Source organism: Labrus bergylta, chromosome 12, assembly GCF_963930695.1.
Source record: "Labrus bergylta chromosome 12, fLabBer1.1, whole genome shotgun sequence".
Lineage (NCBI taxonomy): Eukaryota > Metazoa > Chordata > Actinopteri > Labriformes > Labridae > Labrus > Labrus bergylta.
Genome location: NC_089206.1, coordinates 1,847,747 through 1,865,230, shown reverse-complemented (window position 1 = coordinate 1,865,230; position 17,484 = coordinate 1,847,747). Strand labels below are relative to the sequence as shown.

At 43.8% G+C, this 17,484-nt stretch overlaps 1 protein-coding gene across 1 annotated transcript in view; it reads left to right on the top strand.

The window, feature by feature from the left end:
- The first annotated feature begins 2,887 nt into the window (after positions 1 to 2,887).
- The window catches only part of lama5 (laminin, alpha 5), a 92,059-nt gene continuing 77,462 nt past the window's right edge, over positions 2,888 to 17,484 (top strand). The window contains 2 exon segments of the mRNA XM_065961145.1: positions 2,888 to 3,359; positions 10,829 to 10,981. Coding sequence (XP_065817217.1) covers positions 3,066 to 3,359; positions 10,829 to 10,981 — 447 coding nt within the window. The 5' untranslated portion in view covers positions 2,888 to 3,065.

Below are 17,484 nucleotides of genomic sequence, written 5' to 3'. Positions count from 1 at the left end.
GAAAACGGGGAAACCGCCTCAAAGAGAGGACAACTTATTCAGGAGGACGCCAGAAGCTCCTGGATCCACTCGACCTGAAGGAGGATTATTCTGGTGTGTGTTTTCAGCACAGGGGACGGAGCCTTTCTCTTCTTCTGTGACATTTAAAGACTCCACTTTAAAGAGTGTTGAGATGGAATACTGAGTGGACACACTGTCTCTCTCTCTCCCTCTTGTTCGTCCCTCACACACTTAACCCGGAGCAGCAGCAGCAGGAGGACAAAAGTCTGTATGGACGTTCTGACAGCTCCCAGGGAGGGAGACGAGATTACAGAGAGAGAGAGAGAGAGGAGGACGGATTAAAAAAACACAAGAAGAGTGACAGTTGTCCTACAGTCCCCCAGAGTTTAAACACACAGAGGAAGAATCCCCTAGACAAACTTTACCATGTAGCTGTGATGCTAATAAACTGTTAGCATAACCAGGAAGAGCTGGAGCAGGAAGAGGGGGACGCACTGATGTGTTGCAGGACCCATTAGCGATTTAAAGCATATTACAAATCTGGATTTCTTTCTTGGAAGTTGAGACCAGTAATGACACCAGCAACAAACTTAAATAAAATCACAGCTCATGACTCGAGGTAAAGAAAAAAACCACGAGGACGAGTTTAAACATTACAGCAAACAAAACGACTCGATTTATTAGCTTTTCTTTTTCCTGGATGAAAGAACCTCCTGTCCAACTTTTTGGTCTTTTTTTTTTTTTAAGAATCACTTCACTTCAAGAATCAGTTGTTACAGATTTATAATGATCCAGATAAGAGGCGACAGGGAGGGAAACGTGTGTTAATGTATGAAACCCCGTCACCTATCACTCGAGTAAATGTGCAAACCACAACACCTTCATGACACCCTTTTTTTTAAAGACGGCTGTGTTGAAGGATCAGACTGAAATAGTGTGTTGGTGTAATAGTGTCAACTTTAAATGTGTCTAAAAATAACTTTACTTTTTTTTACAATTCTGGCTTCATGAGGTCAAACCTCTCCAGCAACTCTTGACGTATGAAGATCTACTTTATTTTTTAAAGATTTATTTTTGGTCTTTTTGTGCTTTTAATGGAGAGATAGGAAAGTGGATAGAGTCGGAAATCAGGGAGAGAGAGAGATGGGAATGACATGTGGGGAAAGGAGCCACAGGCCGGATTTTGAACCTGGACCGCCCGCTTGGAAGACTACAGCCTCTGTACATGGGGCGCGTGCACAAGATCTATACTTTATTAACGTTATTCGACGACCCACACGTTTCAGGTATCGGCCTTTTGACCTCTTCAAATCCTCAACACATATATATATTTATATATTAGATCTTGAGTCTCACATGCTGAGTTTTGCAAATCAAAGTTTCTGACTTCACAGCTTTTTGCATGTTTTAAACGTTAGCTCTGATTTAGTTCTCTCTCTCTGCTGTGTGTTAACAGAACGAGCCACGTGTGTGGTCGTCTGTGTGTGTTTGTGGAGAGCAACTGTCTGTGTTTTTATTTGTTTTGTGTGTTTGAGGGTCTGAATCCCCCTTCTCTCTCTCTCTCTCTCTATCTCTCTGTGTGTGTGTGTGTGTGTGTGTGTGTGTGTGTGTGTGTGTGTGTGTGGAGGGGGTGGGGGGGTTGTTGATTACCCATTTGTCGTTTTGACACTTTGTGGGTCCATTTAAGTAATGTCAAATTAATGAGAGAGTTAAGAGAGGAGATGGAACCAGAAGAAGAGATGGATATATACTTTATTGATCCTGAGAGAAATCCTGAAGAAATCCCAACAGAGATCCAGATTAAACCCGTAGGCCTACAATTGAAAATCAGACTTTTACCAAGTACATATACCTGCAGGACTAAGAATAGAAACATGTAGAATTAAAAACACTGTGAAGAGTCGACCTCCAGCTGCAGAGCAGAGTTGATGTTGCAGGTACAGCGATGTCTGAAAGCAGGTTTAGTGTAGATTTTAAAGTCTGTGCAAACTTTTAGGTGTAATTTTAATCAAATAAAATGTAGTCGTTTTTATTTTTTTCACACGGAAGACGAGTGATGTGGAGGAAAGAGTCAGAGGGAAGATGTGTTGTTTTATATTTTGCATTCTGATTGGCCTACAGCTTTAAGTGTAAGTAGCATGTTTCATAAAAACCAGAAGAGGATTCCTTCTGTGTTTTGAGAATGAAGGCTCAATGTTTGAAAGTCAAACTGAGACAAACATGCAGAGAATAAAGTGAAAATGAAAGAGTTCAAATGTTGAGAATAAGTCGGCAAGTCAAGATAAAAAGTGAACATTTGAAAAAAAAGTCAAAAAATGTTGGGAAAATGTTTACCTCCAGGAATGATGGTCAGAGGAATACGGATCATTTTTATAATAAAGAATTCAAATTAAAAAAACTTCCTCCTGTGTTTCACTTTAACTTTGTACATCTGCAAAAATAAGAACAAAGCTTTTCATCAATTACATTTAATTCTTTTCTGAGAAGAATAGAGAAGAAGAGAGTGACAGACAGTGGATAATAAAGTGTGTGTGTGTGTGTGTGCGTGTGTGTGTGTGTGTGTGTGTGTGTGTGTGTGTGTGTGTGTGGGGGGGGGGGGGGGGGGGGGGGGGGAGGAGGGTGGATCATGAAACAACTGCAAACATGGAGAAGTGACGTCACACATATCAAATTAACAACCGGCTCTAAACTGTTTATTGTATTTGAGCCAATTAATGAACCATGAAGATTGCTTTAAGATGATTTAACTAGAAGAAGCTGTGCCCTCCTCCAACCACTGGGGCCGGGCCAACAGAGAGGGGAGGGGAGTGAGGGTGAGGGTGAGGGTGAGGGTGAGGGGGGGAGATCCAGATCGAGTTGGAGTAGGTGCTTGTTGGAGCGACACGGAGAGAGAGAAAGCTCGACGCACCCGCCGCTCAGGACTACAAACTCCTCTTTCTCCTGTAGTTTCTTTCTACTCTTTTTAGCTCCAAATGCTTCCCCTCTACAGAAGTTAACAGCTTACACTACTTTACTTTTTGACTTTCCTAACTCTTCCTGAGTGGATCGAGCGAACAGGTGGAGAGATGATGATGATGGCGAGCGGACCGGGTCCGCTCTCCCCGGCTCGTCGCTCCCGGACGCGGCTGCTCTCGCTGCTGCTGCTCGCGTCCTGCTGCAGCTTCGTGTCGGCGCAGGAGCTGCCCACCAACGGGGTGAACGGATACAGCCTGCACCCGCCCTACTTCAACCTGGCAGAGGGCACCAAGATCACCGCGACGGCGACCTGCGGGGAGGACGACACCGGCAGGAGCATACAGGACCTGTACTGCAAGCTGGTCGGAGGCCCGGTGTCCGGGGACCCGAGTCAGACCATCCAGGTGAGCCGGAGCCCAAACACTGTTTTTTAAACACTCCTGTTGCAGAAAAAAGTGAATCCAAAATGTTAAAGCTTTTTAGTTTCGCAAAATATTCCAGCTGACTCTCCTCCTAACATCACCATTGTTCAATAATATACTGATTTATTTTACTCTGAGGACTTGGTGTCACCTCTGCTCATGTTAAAACACTCCTCTAGTATTTATATGATGCCAAAAATGCGTTAGGCTTTATAATGCATCCATCCAAACTATGCAGGATTGTTTTGCATGTTAAAACCTGATTTTGCATTTCTGCAGCTGGAAACAGACAGACTGTTATGTTATCGTCTCTAAAGCTGTTTTTGGTGCTTAATTAAAGCCTTACAGTGACATAGTAATCCTATGTGGCTGTTTTTAAATGTTGATTGTTGTACAGTGTCCTTGTGTGTCTTGAAAGGCACTTATAAATAACATTTATTATTATTATTATTATTATTATTGTTATTTAACATCAGTCCTGACATATTATAATGAGCCTTTAGTGTTTTTAGTGCACTTTAAGTTCTTCGTTCTGGGTTTGTAAATGTCATTTCTTATCCCAAAAGAGGTCACACATTTAAGAGTTGCCACCCTGAAATATACCAGGGGGTTTCCTACAGGCTCTCAGTGTGTGTGCTGCTCAATGGAAGCCGTTTAAACACTGGTATTCTCATAAAGTGTCTTTACAGTTGAATTCATCCCTGAGGTTGCATTCCTTTAATATTTTATAGGGAATAATAACGATCATGTTTCATCCGATTGCAGGCGTGATATTGCTCAATCTGTCTACTTTAAAGACCAAAGTGTGTCAGATTGAGGGCATGTCATGATGATTTTATCACCTGAGGTTTCACACATTGTATATCAGCCTCTTAAATTCTACTTTAAAGTTCATGTTGCTCTTGTTTCTGAGATTTTGCTGCATTTTTTTTTTATCAAAAAGCTGCATGTTTAGTTTCAGTTCTGTGTCTGTGACCTTGTGCAAGATGCCAGCCCCGTTTCTCCGAGCACTCCTCGCTGAACAGAGGGGGTCAGCAGTGTGCCTGAATCCCCCCCCCCCCCCCCCCTACTTCCCTCTGCCAAGTCATTATTTCATGCACCGCTTCATTTGTAGGACTTGGCAGCACTTAACACACACAGCACTTATATAAGTAAAAGGACGAGGCAACACTTCACTTTTTAGAGTGCTGTGTTTAATGTGCTTTTAATGTGATGATGAGTTTGTTAAAAAAAACAACGGCAGCACGTCCATCTTGTTGTGTGTTTGACAGTTTAGTCAACCGGGTGTCTCTGGTTAGAGCACAAAGGATTATTGCAGTTTCATGGGTTAACCATTAAAGGGACCCTCGAGGCGATAACATGCAGGCGGCTTATTGCCTTCTCTCTCCCTCGCTCTCCCACCTGTTCCCCACATTCCTTGCAGTGGCTGACCCGTGTCCTCCAATCACAGCTTCTCTCTGCTCTGTTTCTGTAACATAGATCTGATGTCATGTCTCCTCTAAGAAAAGTGAGGGATTGAGATATTGCATTAATCACAAACCTTAATGTTCCTTTCTACTTGAGCTAAACTTTCAAGTGACAGTGATGCAGATTGAGTCTGATTTGAAAGCAGATAAGATATCAAGATGAAGATGTAAAGGCACTGAGGCTGAGGAAGAACAGCAGGCGGTCTGAGGTGTTAATTGATTGTGAGGAAGAAGAATGAAGTCGATGCAACACAAAACCAGCAGTCCTGAGGGGCATTTAGGGTCTTTGAGATAAGAACTCCTTCAGCAGCTTTCAGGCTGTTGATTAAAGTGTGTCATTAAAAACATGCCCTCTAAAGACGTTTTCACATCAGCACTCCTGAAAATATCGAGATCATTTCAGGAGCACTGCTCCGGAGATTCTCCTGACCTGGTAGTTCACATATGAACCTCACAGCGGGAGACTATCCCTGTCAGACAGGAGGGGGGGCGTTAATGCTGTAATGAGAATATCTGTCTTAATTTGAATTTGAATTTATTTATTTAATAGGGACGATGCAATTTAACATAATTTCAATACAAAGCATGAAACTGATGTGCTGCATTAAGAGTATATAGCGATTGCTAATTTCCAACTCAACACATAATTTCAACACAGTCGGGCCTTTGTGTAAACAAACAGATTAAAATGTACAACATTCAGTTACATAAACTCCATAACACCATATGAGGATACATTAAAGTACATGTACAACAATACAAATGTTATAAACCACTTTATAATAAAGTTTGAAGATACTAATTAAAAGTGGATACAGCTCTGGCTTGCTTTGAGCATTTCACCTGTTTTGTAAAAGATTTGAAGTCCCAGATTAATTTTATTTCAGGTGGCTATATCAATGCTATGTGTAGTGCAACAGGATCACAATATTTCGGCTGTTTGCTCCTCCTGGAAATTGCCGGTTTCAGGAGTTGCTCGTCTATCGCTCACTCGGTTAGTTTGTGTTATTGTGTGAAATGTTTGTATAACAGAGAGAAACACACAAAAAATTAACCAATCTAAGCAGTGAGCGGTAGACGAGCAACTCCTGCGTCAGGCTGAGTGACATGACTGTTTTGGTCTGTGGTGTAGTTTCAGTGTAGAGCGAGTTTTCTTGTCTAACGCTTCTTTGATTGGTTAGTGAGGGGCGGCTGTGGCTCAGCTGGGAGCGTCGGTCGTACCTTAACGTTCCCATGCCGACATTTTAAACGCAAAAGTCACCCAGTAACAACTAGGAATACTTCCCCTGGTACACCAAGAAAGAAACAAATTAAACTTCAAGTCAGCGGCTTGGAGAAGCGGCCCTCCTCTGCTGTGAAAACTCTCCCCGCATGCAGACGTCATGCAGACCACGTTTTTACCCACTTAAGATCCTCCACGACGCAGGATCAGGAGGAATATTCTTTCATCAGAGATTTTTTCCTTCAGTCGTCCCTCTGACCCGTTCAGTTGAAGTAATTAGCCCGGGGGAAATCTCCAAAATGAACCCAAGAAATCTGCTCATTAGCTCCAGGGGAATGGAGCATTATGTGTTCGGGGTAAGAGGTTTAGCTCCACTTTAGCCCGGGGGTATTGTGGCCCGCTCAGCCCACTTGTTGAGTCACTACACACACACACACACACACACACACGCACACAGCCAGAAAACACACTTTTCTACCTCAAGGTTAATCCTGTTTTGATTTGACAAAAAGACATGAGAGTGTTTGCATTAATTAAAAACAGCAGGAGGAGGATTGGAGGTTTTGAGTGTGTGTGAAAAAATGCGAGAAAGGTTTGAGAATCTCAGAGTGTTACACTAAATCAAATCCTCTTTCTCTTCTTATTTTTTTAAGATTTATTTTTGGGCCTTTATTGTAGAGCTAGGACAGTGGATAGAGTCAGATATATCAGGGAGAGAGAGAGAGTGGAACAATATGCAGGAAAGGAGCCACAGGTCGGATTTGAACCTGGGCCGCCTGCTTGGCAGACTGCAGTCTCTGTACATGGGGGCGCGCGCCCTAACCACTCAGCCACCAGCGCCCCCCAAACCCTCTTTCTCTGCTATATGATGCTATAATGAGAATATAAGCCTTTCAACTGAATCACAATATGAACTAAAGACTGGAGAACAGAAAACAAAAAAATGACTTGCACGGTGGCGCCCCGATCACAGGGAATAAACGTCACCACCCCCCTCCCCCCACTCCCACTCGCTCGAGGTGAATTCTCCTGATTATATCCTGCTGCGTTCTCACATCAGCTCACTCTGACTTTCTGAAGAATAAATACGAGGAGGCTGGAGGAGAAACTCGAACTGAAGAGAAATTCACAAAAGCATCTCATTCTGAAAATTTCTGAAGATTTTTCTTTCTTGATTTTTAATGCAAAGTGTGAAAGCAATATCAGAGCTTGGCAGAACAATAGATACTGAAAACATGCATGCTCTACTTTTGATGCTTTATTTTCTCAGAAGAGTATCGGAAAAGTCAAACATTCATGCAAATAAAGAAAGAAGAGAGAGAGGGGGAAAAAAGCTTACATAAAGAGGCAGGTGTTGAATGAGCAGCACTTCAGCTCTGCCCTCAGGACGTGGATTCCTCACCCAGAGAGAGAGAGAGAGAGAGAGAGAGAGAGAGAGAGAAAGAGAGAGAGAGAGAGTTATTCTCATTGACCCGAAGGTGTAGGGAAAGAAATGGAGAAAATATGTGAATGAACGTGAGAGTGTGTGTCACTCTGAGAGAGAGAGAGAGGGGAATCTGATCAACATGCTCGTTGTTTCCAGGTGGTCTTCTTTGTCGACAGGATCGCCCTTTCTAAAAGAGGTGACAGGAGAGGAAGAGAAAAAAACACGCCGAAAGAGTGTGAAAAAGAGTTTGACAGACGCAGAAAACATCTCACTATGCTGCACACTTTCCTCATTCTTTAAAGATGTCACACACACCTGGGTGGGACGTTCACACCGACTGAAAGTGTTAAAAAAAAAGAAAAAAGCACCTTTAGACGACTTAAGGTTTGCTTTAATTTCCCCCGCTGAGTCGAGGGGATTTCATGCTCATATGGATGGTTTCAAGTGCAGTTTCCTCCGGGAGTGTGCCTATGTTCCCACATTTCTAAGATTTTTTTTTTAAATTTCAAGATTTGTATTTGTCACATGCTCATACAGATGTGCAGTGAAATGTAAAGTGCAATAAACCCTCAAATTACTAATACACATAAATACAGTAAAATAGAAATATAATGTCAAATAAAAAAAAAATATATATTTGAATATACAAAATATAGAATAATGTAAACAATGTAAAGTGTCAATGTCCCCACATTTCCTTTTTCATGAATTTGTATTAGATTTTTTCCCCCTTTCTCCCAATTTGGTAGCCAATTACACCCGACCTATTATCCAGTAGCAATGGACTACAGATGGAATGTAGCTTTTAGCTAAATCTGGTGCGCCCATCTCTTTGATTATTGCAAACATTTAATGTAAGTGCACATTGTCCTTTTAAATAAACAAACTAAACTAAGTAGCACAGAGGCCTCGCATCGACTAACTTCTGGTCAGATCGGTCGAATGAAGCGCAGCAACTGGACGCAAACCATAGTGGGAGGATAGGGCTTAAATTGAAGGGAAATGTAGGAACACAAGACCTCATTTTGAAAATGTCCTAGAAATGTGGGAACATAGGGTTTAATTTTAAGAAAAATCTTAGAAATGTGGGAACTGTGGGCCTAATTTTCAGTGAAAAAAAAATTCTTAGAATTGTGGGAACATAGAGCTGACCCCTAATTTCCGAGGTGTGTGGACTGCTCTGTGCTCTCAGGGTGTGTGCAGGGTGAAAGAAGATATGGAAAGAGAGGCTGAAGGTGTGTGAAGATGGAAGAAGATGCAGCAGGGTCACAGAGAAAACAGAGCTTCAGGGTTCCTGCTTTAGACGCTGTGGTGTGACCCTTTGACCTCGGCGACCTTGCAGTGATAACATCTCCTAACCCGGCCCTTTTGTTCACGTCTGCGCTTGTTTTAGTTTATGTTAAACGCTTACATAGCCAGCAGTCGTGTAGGGTTTAAACACTCAGACGACCTAAATGGATTAGATAAGAATGAAGAGGCTTTGGAAACAAAAAGAGGAGGAGAGGTCGGCTTCAAGTGGACATGTCCGCTTCTGATTTAGCACCAAATTATTATTACAGCGTGTTGTGGAAGCAGTGCGGGTGTTCATCGCTCTGTTCAGCCGGAGAGACTTAATCGGGAACGTTAGACTTCAAAAAGCGGGGAATTCCAAACTTTTCTGTCTTTAAGTTAAAAAGAAATCTGACAGTAATTCTTGTTTTTACACAGATTGTCAAGTTATAAAAAGATAAAAAAAAGTCTCCTCCAAGCAGAGGCACTGCTTGGGACCCCAGACCAGAAAGGGGGCCCCTAAGGGCTTACAAACTTTAAACCACAGCAGCGTCCCAAAATGCGCAAATTTTGCAATGACAGTAGGTAACCTCCCTAAAGGGGGCCCCATTTGACAACCCTCACACTCGTTGCCTTGCTAAGCATTGCATGCTTTATTGCTGTGAAAACAGAAGTTTGTCAACAAAGAAAAATGTAACAGGAAGAAAGAGGAAGCGGAGTAAGCTATGGCAGACATAATGGTGATGAATGGAGGTCGGCCCCCCAAATATATCTTCCCCGGGGCCCCAACAGACTCTAGAATCACCAAGCTCAGTTTCTTGGTGTGACTGTCTCCTCTTTAGAAACACAATGCTGCTAAATGAGACAGTCAAATGTACAAATACAGCTCAAAACTGTCTGATAAGTTGATGACACATGAACAACAACAACGTACAGGATATAACCACGGCTGAAGTCTCACCGTTACAGAAACCTGAGAGGAGCCACGTCTCTTTAGGAAAATAAAAGAAACCCGACCTGGTTAGCTTCAGGGACGAACAGGTGTGAAAGAAAATCCCTGCTTTTCAAAAAAGATGTTTACTGAGACGCTGGAAAAACTTTGTGCTGCTGTGTCGAATTGAATCCAAAGCAAAGACTGTAAGGCCTCGTGTTTACCGAGCGTTTTTTCCAGGCAGAAAAGCACTGGCCTGGTCTCCATGACAACAGTCTGGTGACAACAGCCGCTGTATGACCGACACCGCTCTGTTACTTTTTACTGTATTTAATGTTTTATATTTTAGATCGTTTTTTTTACCCGATCAGACACGGAGCAAAGAGAATAGAATAGAATGACTTTATTGATCCCAAACTGGGAAATTATGGCGTTACAGCAGCAGGTTATCCAAACACACAATATGAGCAAAATGTGATGGATGTGGGTACAAGACATGATCCATATAGGACACAGAACCATGGGGTACATCAAACATTTGGAAAGAAAAATCTTAAGAAAAGAAATTGCAAATCGTAAGAAAATACATTTTTTCTGCAGGCGACCGTTTTCTGCTGCAAATGTTCTCTACTCATTAGAACAAAAAAATAAAACCCGCTGGCGCTCAGGAAAAAAAATGGCTAGGTGGACACGGGGCCTAACAGGTGTCTCGGCTCCGTCCTCTTAAAGCCGCTCATTGTAAACCAGCTGGCGTTTGGACAGACGGTGCTGACTCTCTTTAGGTACTCGACGTTTTTATGAGTCGTCTCTGACATTTGATGAAAAAATCTAATCATCAAAGCGTAATTCAAAGAGTAAAAAAATGCAGGAATGTCGGACTGCAACAGATCGTATATACATTATGCATTATGAGGCCGTGCACTGATGGATGAAACAGCTGCAGAGGGAACATGAAGGCCTTTTTTAAAAACTCAGAGGAAACGTCTTTGATCTCAGCGTCGCAGGAAAACGTCTCTTACTAAAACTTTTCGAGTTCAGGAGAAACGCTTCCCTCTGCTCGATACCACACAAATAAAAAAAACATGACACCTGCAATCAAGGCTTTGAAACTAAACTCTCTTATCTCCGCCTCCTCAGGGTCAGTACTGTGACATCTGCAGACAGGGCGAAAGCGACCGGGCCCATCCCATCACCAACGCCGTCGACGGGACGGAGCGATGGTGGCAGAGCCCGCCGCTCTCCCGCAGCACCGAGTACAACGAGGTGAACGTCACGCTGGACCTCGGACAGGTAAGGCTCCCTCCATACTCCAACGCTAAACTGGCTTTCTCAGACCGGTGTTGACATGCGGTCTGCGTGTTTGATGTTTTCAGAGGTGGTCAGGTGGTCGTCCTCTGATTGGCTGTCATTGATGTTCTAGTCCACCATTATTCCCCGTTAAAGTCTACTGTTTCATGAAGCTACAAAGCTGATTGGAATGCAGCCAAAACCACTTGATGTAAAGTCATCATGCTGGTAAACGCTCGTCCTTCATGCTGCTCCCTCACAGCGAGTCTGAGTTGATTTATAGAAGTTGTTCTTGGCTCAGTTTGATCTCACTCAGTGAATCCATAAGAAGACACACACACACACACACACACACACACACACACACACTCACATACAGGTGTGTACCATGTTATTAAAGTTTCACAGACACACACACACACAGCTTCAGTGTGTGTGTGCGCTGAGTTTTGAACGTCGCTCTTCAACAACCTTTTTATGTTTCTCTTTTGTGCCCGGCTCTCCTGCTCGAGTGCCCTCCTCATTCAGCAGCGCTGGGACATTCACTGTGTGTGTGTGTGTGTGTGTGTTTGTGTGTGTGTGTCCTTGAAAAGTCTGTTGTGGCATTCAGTTTCCCTCCCCTCTTCTATCTCCTCACTTTTTACTTTTTTCCTCTCTCTCTCTCTCTCTCTCCTCTCTCATTCCCTCTCTCTCTCCTCTCTCTCTCCTCTCTGTCTCTCTCTCTCTCTCCTCTCTGTCTCTCTTTCTCTCTCTCTCTCTCTCCTCTCTCTCTCCTCTCTGTCTCTCTGTCTCTCTCTCTCGCTCTCTCTCCTCTCTCATTCCCTCTCTCTCTCCCTCTCTCTCTCTCTCCCCCTCTCTCCCTCTCTCTCTCTCTCTCTCTGTCAGGGTTGAAGGTCTCAATAGAGAAGCAGAGAGCTGTGACTGTCACTGTGCTTTTGTACGTGTGTGTGTGTGTGTGTGTGTGTGTGTGTGTGTGTGTGTGTGTGTGTGTATGTGCGTGTGTGTGTTCAGCTTGTAAAAAGCCTTTATTAGCATGTTTACCTTGTGAGGCAGTCATAAAAGATCTAGTAAAAAAGACATCATGAATGCTATCATTCAGAACCTGCAGAGTTTTCTTTCCCACATTCAGCTCGACATTGAGTGGATGCTGATTGGACGACGGTGAAGCAGGTTACCTTTTATAATTGACTCATATCACAGTATTTTGTAGCTGATGCATTGGCTGACTCTGTTGTGCAGATGTGAAAAATACCTTTTACTTTCTTGTTTTATTAAGTCATCAAAGTTGATCAAATGTAAAAAAATAAAAGATTCTCGCCTCAGATTGTTTTATTTTTTTGACTTGCGGTCCTTAAAGCGAAGGACACATCGTTGTTTTTCATAAAGGTCGCAGGAAAGTAAGGATTCCTCCTTTTTGAAAATCACCCTCAGGTGAACGTCGGCTTTGTTGCTACTTTGATTTCAGTCATCAAGATGAACAATTTACCTACAGCAGCTCCTAAAACATGTTTAATCTGAAGGTGCATCAACATGTTCTCTTTGTTGGCATCGATGCTAAAAAAAAAGAGAGAGAGGAAAAAAAAGGGGGCGAGCGAGAGGAGAGGAGGGGGAGGGGGAGGGTCTCTAGTTACCAGGTTGCAGTTTTGTCTTGAAAGAATGTAGGTGGGCTCAGGGCATGGTTTACGAGTGTGTGTGTGTGTGTGTCAGTGACAGGGCTGAGAGAGTGTGTTGAAGACCCTTACCCACACACACACACACACACACACACACACACACACACACACACACACACACACCTAACCCCCCCTCTGCATGAATGAAAGAGAGCGAGAGGAGGGAGAGATTGGAATGTAAGTTAACCTGTCTCAACCTGCAGAGGGGAAGGCTTGTTAAATTACCCCCCCCCTCTCTCCCCCCCCCCCCCCCCCTTCCCTCTATAGCAGCTATACCAAAAAACACGATATTTCTCTTCATGCACGTCGTCCTGTTCCATCTCTGCCTCTGCGGGGTCGACTTTTAGGGTTAGGGTTAGGCTGCTCTGTGATTTAGTGCTGGGGGGTCAGTTGTGCTTTGACAGGTGGATGGAAGGTACTCACAGGTAAGCCCTCGTTTTGATGATTTACTCACCTTACTGCACAACGACTGGCTTCCCCCGTCCCAGGGTGTCCCACGTGGACTTTTACACCTTGATGGGTCGTGAGCAAATCAAAATGAGTTTGTGCACAAACACACAAAGAGTTGGCTAATAAAGCTAAAGAATAGCGATATCAAGGACAGTGGATTCTATCAAATGTTGTCATTAGACGACTTCTGTAACGGCCATAATGCAAAGTGAACTGACTACACTGGGAAACCACTAACGGGGCCGGGGCAGAATCAATATGAATGTACAAAGACAAACTGACGACAGAGCTTCCACACGGCGCCGTCCTGCAGCAGGTGCACCGTCATAGACTGCGCCGACTCAGCACTAATTAGTTTCATCATATTCCACTAAAATGTGTCCACATGGTGTGATCCTTTCATGTTTGCTGATATTTTATCTGCCCTCTGTTTGGTTTGAAGTTTGGAGCATCAGCCCACTCAACCCCCCCCGTCTCTCTGTAGCACTCAGTCGGTCTATCTTTGACAGATATATTGACAGCCCGATATAGATCATCTCTTGTCTCCTCTACCTTCCTCCTCTGCTCTCATTTCTCTTTCCCCCCCCTTACCTCAAGACTAGAGACGCCGGGACCGATCCGATCTTAGGGGAGTGGGACATGATGATGAAAAATATTCTTGACTTTTTAGAAAGTCTTGGTTGAAATATCACTTCTTAAACCCGGCAGAATCAAATTTTCCTTTCTGCCTCGTTGTCTTCAGGAAGGTGAATTCCTCAAAACTGGCCCAGTTTAAAAAAAATGCTCTCCAACATGTTCAAACAACTTCACCTCTTTATTTACCAAATCCATAGACGACATACTTCATGCTATATCTACACCCTCTCTGCTCTTCGTGTTTCATTTTCATGATGGATGAGGTCGATAAGTCCGAGGACGACTTGACAGTTTACCTGATGAACTGTAAGAATGATGAATCCTCCGATGAGCTCATACTCGATTCAAAGCATTTCACCGCCGCCTTATCGTACAGAAAGCACTGTGAGCTATGTACACTGTGAGCTGATGTGTGCAGCTTCATTCCTCAGGTGTGTGATAGTGGAAGGATTCTGTCATGGCAGGTAAAGGGGGAGGAGGAGGAGGAGGAGGAGGAGGAGGAGGAGGAAAGAACAAGGAGACTAATAATAGATGACATAAAGGAGGGATAAATCTAGCATAAGGACAAATTCCTGAAAAGAGAGAGAGGGGGGGAGGAAGAGGAGGAGGAGGAGGAGGAAGGACCAGAAGGAGGTGTTAAGTGGAGAAGAAGACAGAGGTGGGGAAGAGGAAGAGGAAGGAGGATGAGGGCATGGAAAGAGGAGGAGGAGATGACAGAGAGACAGAACAGGGGATGTTTGTCTGTTTCTGCAGCCTATTATTAGAGCACAATATGAGCTTCAGTGTGTGTGTGTGTGTGTGTGTGTGTGTGTGTGTGTGTGTGTGTGAGTCAGACTCTGTGTGTGTGTGTGTGTGTGTGTGTGTGTGTGTGTGTGTGTGTGTGTGTGTGTGAGTCAGACTGTGTGTGTGTGTGTGTGTGTGTGTGTGTGTGTGTGTGTGTGTGTGTGTGTGTGTGTGTGTGTGTGTGTGTGTGTGTGTGTGTGAGTCAGACTCTGTGTGTGTGTGTGTGTGTGTGTGTGTGTGTGTGTGTGTGTGTGTGTGTGTGAGTCAGACTGTGTGTGTGTGTGTGTGTGTGTGTGTGTGTGTGTGTGAGTCAGACTGTGTGTGTGTGTGTGTGTGTGTGTGTGTGTGTGTGTGTGTGAGTCAGACTGTGTGTGTGTGTGTGTGTGTGTGTGTGTGTGTGTGTGAGTCAGACTGTGTGTGTGTGTGTGTGTGTGTGTGTGTGTGTGTGTGTGTGTGTGTGTGTGTGCATACTCTTCAGGTGAGGTCTCCCCTTTTCCATAAATCCTTCCTCTCAGTAAAAACAGTCTCTCTGTCATCACACCGGTCTGTTTCTGCAGCCCTGCAGAGTCGCATCAGGCTTTTTTTTGCAGCTTCCCTGATTTGTGGTTTTTTGTTTTTTTTTAAATGTTCTTTTTATTAGGAAAAGCACAGTTTCATTTACATTGCACATAACCTTCACTACTTGACAGACTTCCTTGACCCTCTTATAAGTATGTATTTGTCCATTGTTTGTCCCCCCTTTCCGCCCGGGATTTGGGAAAGACGGGTGCAGAAAGTCTGAGTGTCTTTGTCCATTATGCTTTCCTAAAAATGTTTCTTTTTCTTATAAATCGATCATTTACTGCAACATGTGAACCACAGAACCGGGGAGCTTACTGTTTCTGAATCAAGCAACAAGAAAAACAAGATGTAGAGGGTAGGTTTTTGATTTGCTGTTTTTGAGGTTAACTGCAGAAGATACTCGAGGGGGTCAGTTCACCAAAAATGAAAAGGCTGGAAGCAAAAACATCACAACTAAAAGCCATTTCATCCTTTAATTTATCAACAAATATTTAAAGCACAAACATGTGTCCTGTCTGGGAGGATGAGTAGCTTTGACACGATCCATCATCGAAGTAGAGAGGACCTCTTTAAGGACCCCCAGATATTATTCTGCAAAGTCTGCACGGGATGTGTGCAAAATGATTTCCTTTAAGGCTTTTATTTATTTTCTAACTTCTGTGTTGGCAGCGTTCTCCTCAGGACAAAGAGAGCCTGAGTCACTCATGATGTGCACGTCTGAGGTCGCTCCATTGTTCTGCTGTGCGTAAGAGTGAGCGCCGTGCCAGCTGCTTTCAGAAACGAGTGCTTCTGCTATTGATATGTGGAACGTCAGAGTTACCTTAAAGAGTGCCAGGAAGCCAAAAGCTGCAGGACGGAGGATTATATACAAAAAGGGGCTTTGAACAAAAACAATAATTCATGAATTGAACACAACATGACAGAATCACATCAGGTGTTTTCTCCTCTCAGTCTGATTGTAGGTGAGCAGCAGCAGCAGAAGGCGTCTGAGATCACTTCTCTTGGCAGGATTTGTGTTAGCACTGATGTGTGTGTGTGTGGTGTGTGTGTGTGTGTGTGTGTGTGTGCGACTGATTATGATCAGGTGTGTTCTCTGCCAATTCTGCTTTTTTAAAAGCGACGAGCATGGGAACCACACTCTGTTTTGTCTCTGGTTTTGGCTCTGCACCGACATTTCCACTGTTGTTGTTGTTTTTTTTCATGCACGCTCCTCAGGTGTGACGCCTTGCGTGTGTGTGTGTGTGTGTGTGTGTGTGTGTGTGTGATGTGTGTGTGGGCGGCCTGTTGTACTACAAGCAGACAGCTCTTTGAAATTGTGTGAGACTTTCTAGATATCATCTGTTCTCTGTCCTTCCATCACACCCTCCCATCCCTCGTCTCTCCCTCTCTCCCCTTCTCTCTCTCTCTCTCTCTCCTCTCTCTTCTCTCTCTCTCTCTTCTCTCTCTCTCTCTCTCTCTCTCTCCCTCTCTCCACCTCTCTCTTTCTCTCTCTCTCTCTCTCTCTCTGACTCCATCCTGACACAAAGACTCTTCTGTAGGACACATTAAAGATGCAAATTAAAGAAAAGAGAGGATAAAGATAGATACGATGCCCATCAAACATCTCTCTTCTTTCATTCCTCTGTCACTCTCTGTACTTTCCTCTTTGTCAGCTTCTTCTTGCAGAGAGCTCGACAAAAAAATAGACTCTGTGCGTATTTGAAACGGAGAAGACGGAGTGGCGCCGCTGGCACGTTCCAGACCGCGGCGCGTGATGTGGAAACGGGAGCACTGACTAGAGTGCAGCGAAATGAATCTGTTGTGCTCAACGCTGACAGACTGCTGTCAGATGTGGGAATCGACAGTTACATAAAGCAACACAGAAAATAGTTAATAGTGTTAGGCGCACCTTTAAGAAAAAAGCTAAAGACCCAGCTCTTTATGAATACCTACTAACTTAATGATGATGGTCTCCATATCTTTGGATGATGATGATGGTAATGACGATGGTTTTTGTTTGATAACGACGACTTATAAGATGGTTTCTATACTGATTAGAGCTCTCAAGAACTGCCCTCAATGTTGTGCTTTGCCTCTGGTCACTTCCTGTCAGCACCTGTGTGTCCAATCAGACTCAAAGCTGATCGTTTGCTCTTACTCACATTGTTCCTTTTTTTCTAGATCCTTCCTTGTGTTGTTCTTACTCTTTGGATAAAAGCGTCTGCTAAGTGAATTATAGAATTGTAGGAGTCGGCTTGTGCCAGTTCACCTGCCCCCTGGCAGGAGCTGTCCTCTGATTGGCTAATTGCTTAACTGCAGCTTTGTTCCAATCAAGCTCTTCCAGCAGGCAGGTCAGCTGAACGTCTTACCTGGAGACAAGACACACCCACTCTATAAAATGGTGAAGGTCTTGATTCACGTTGG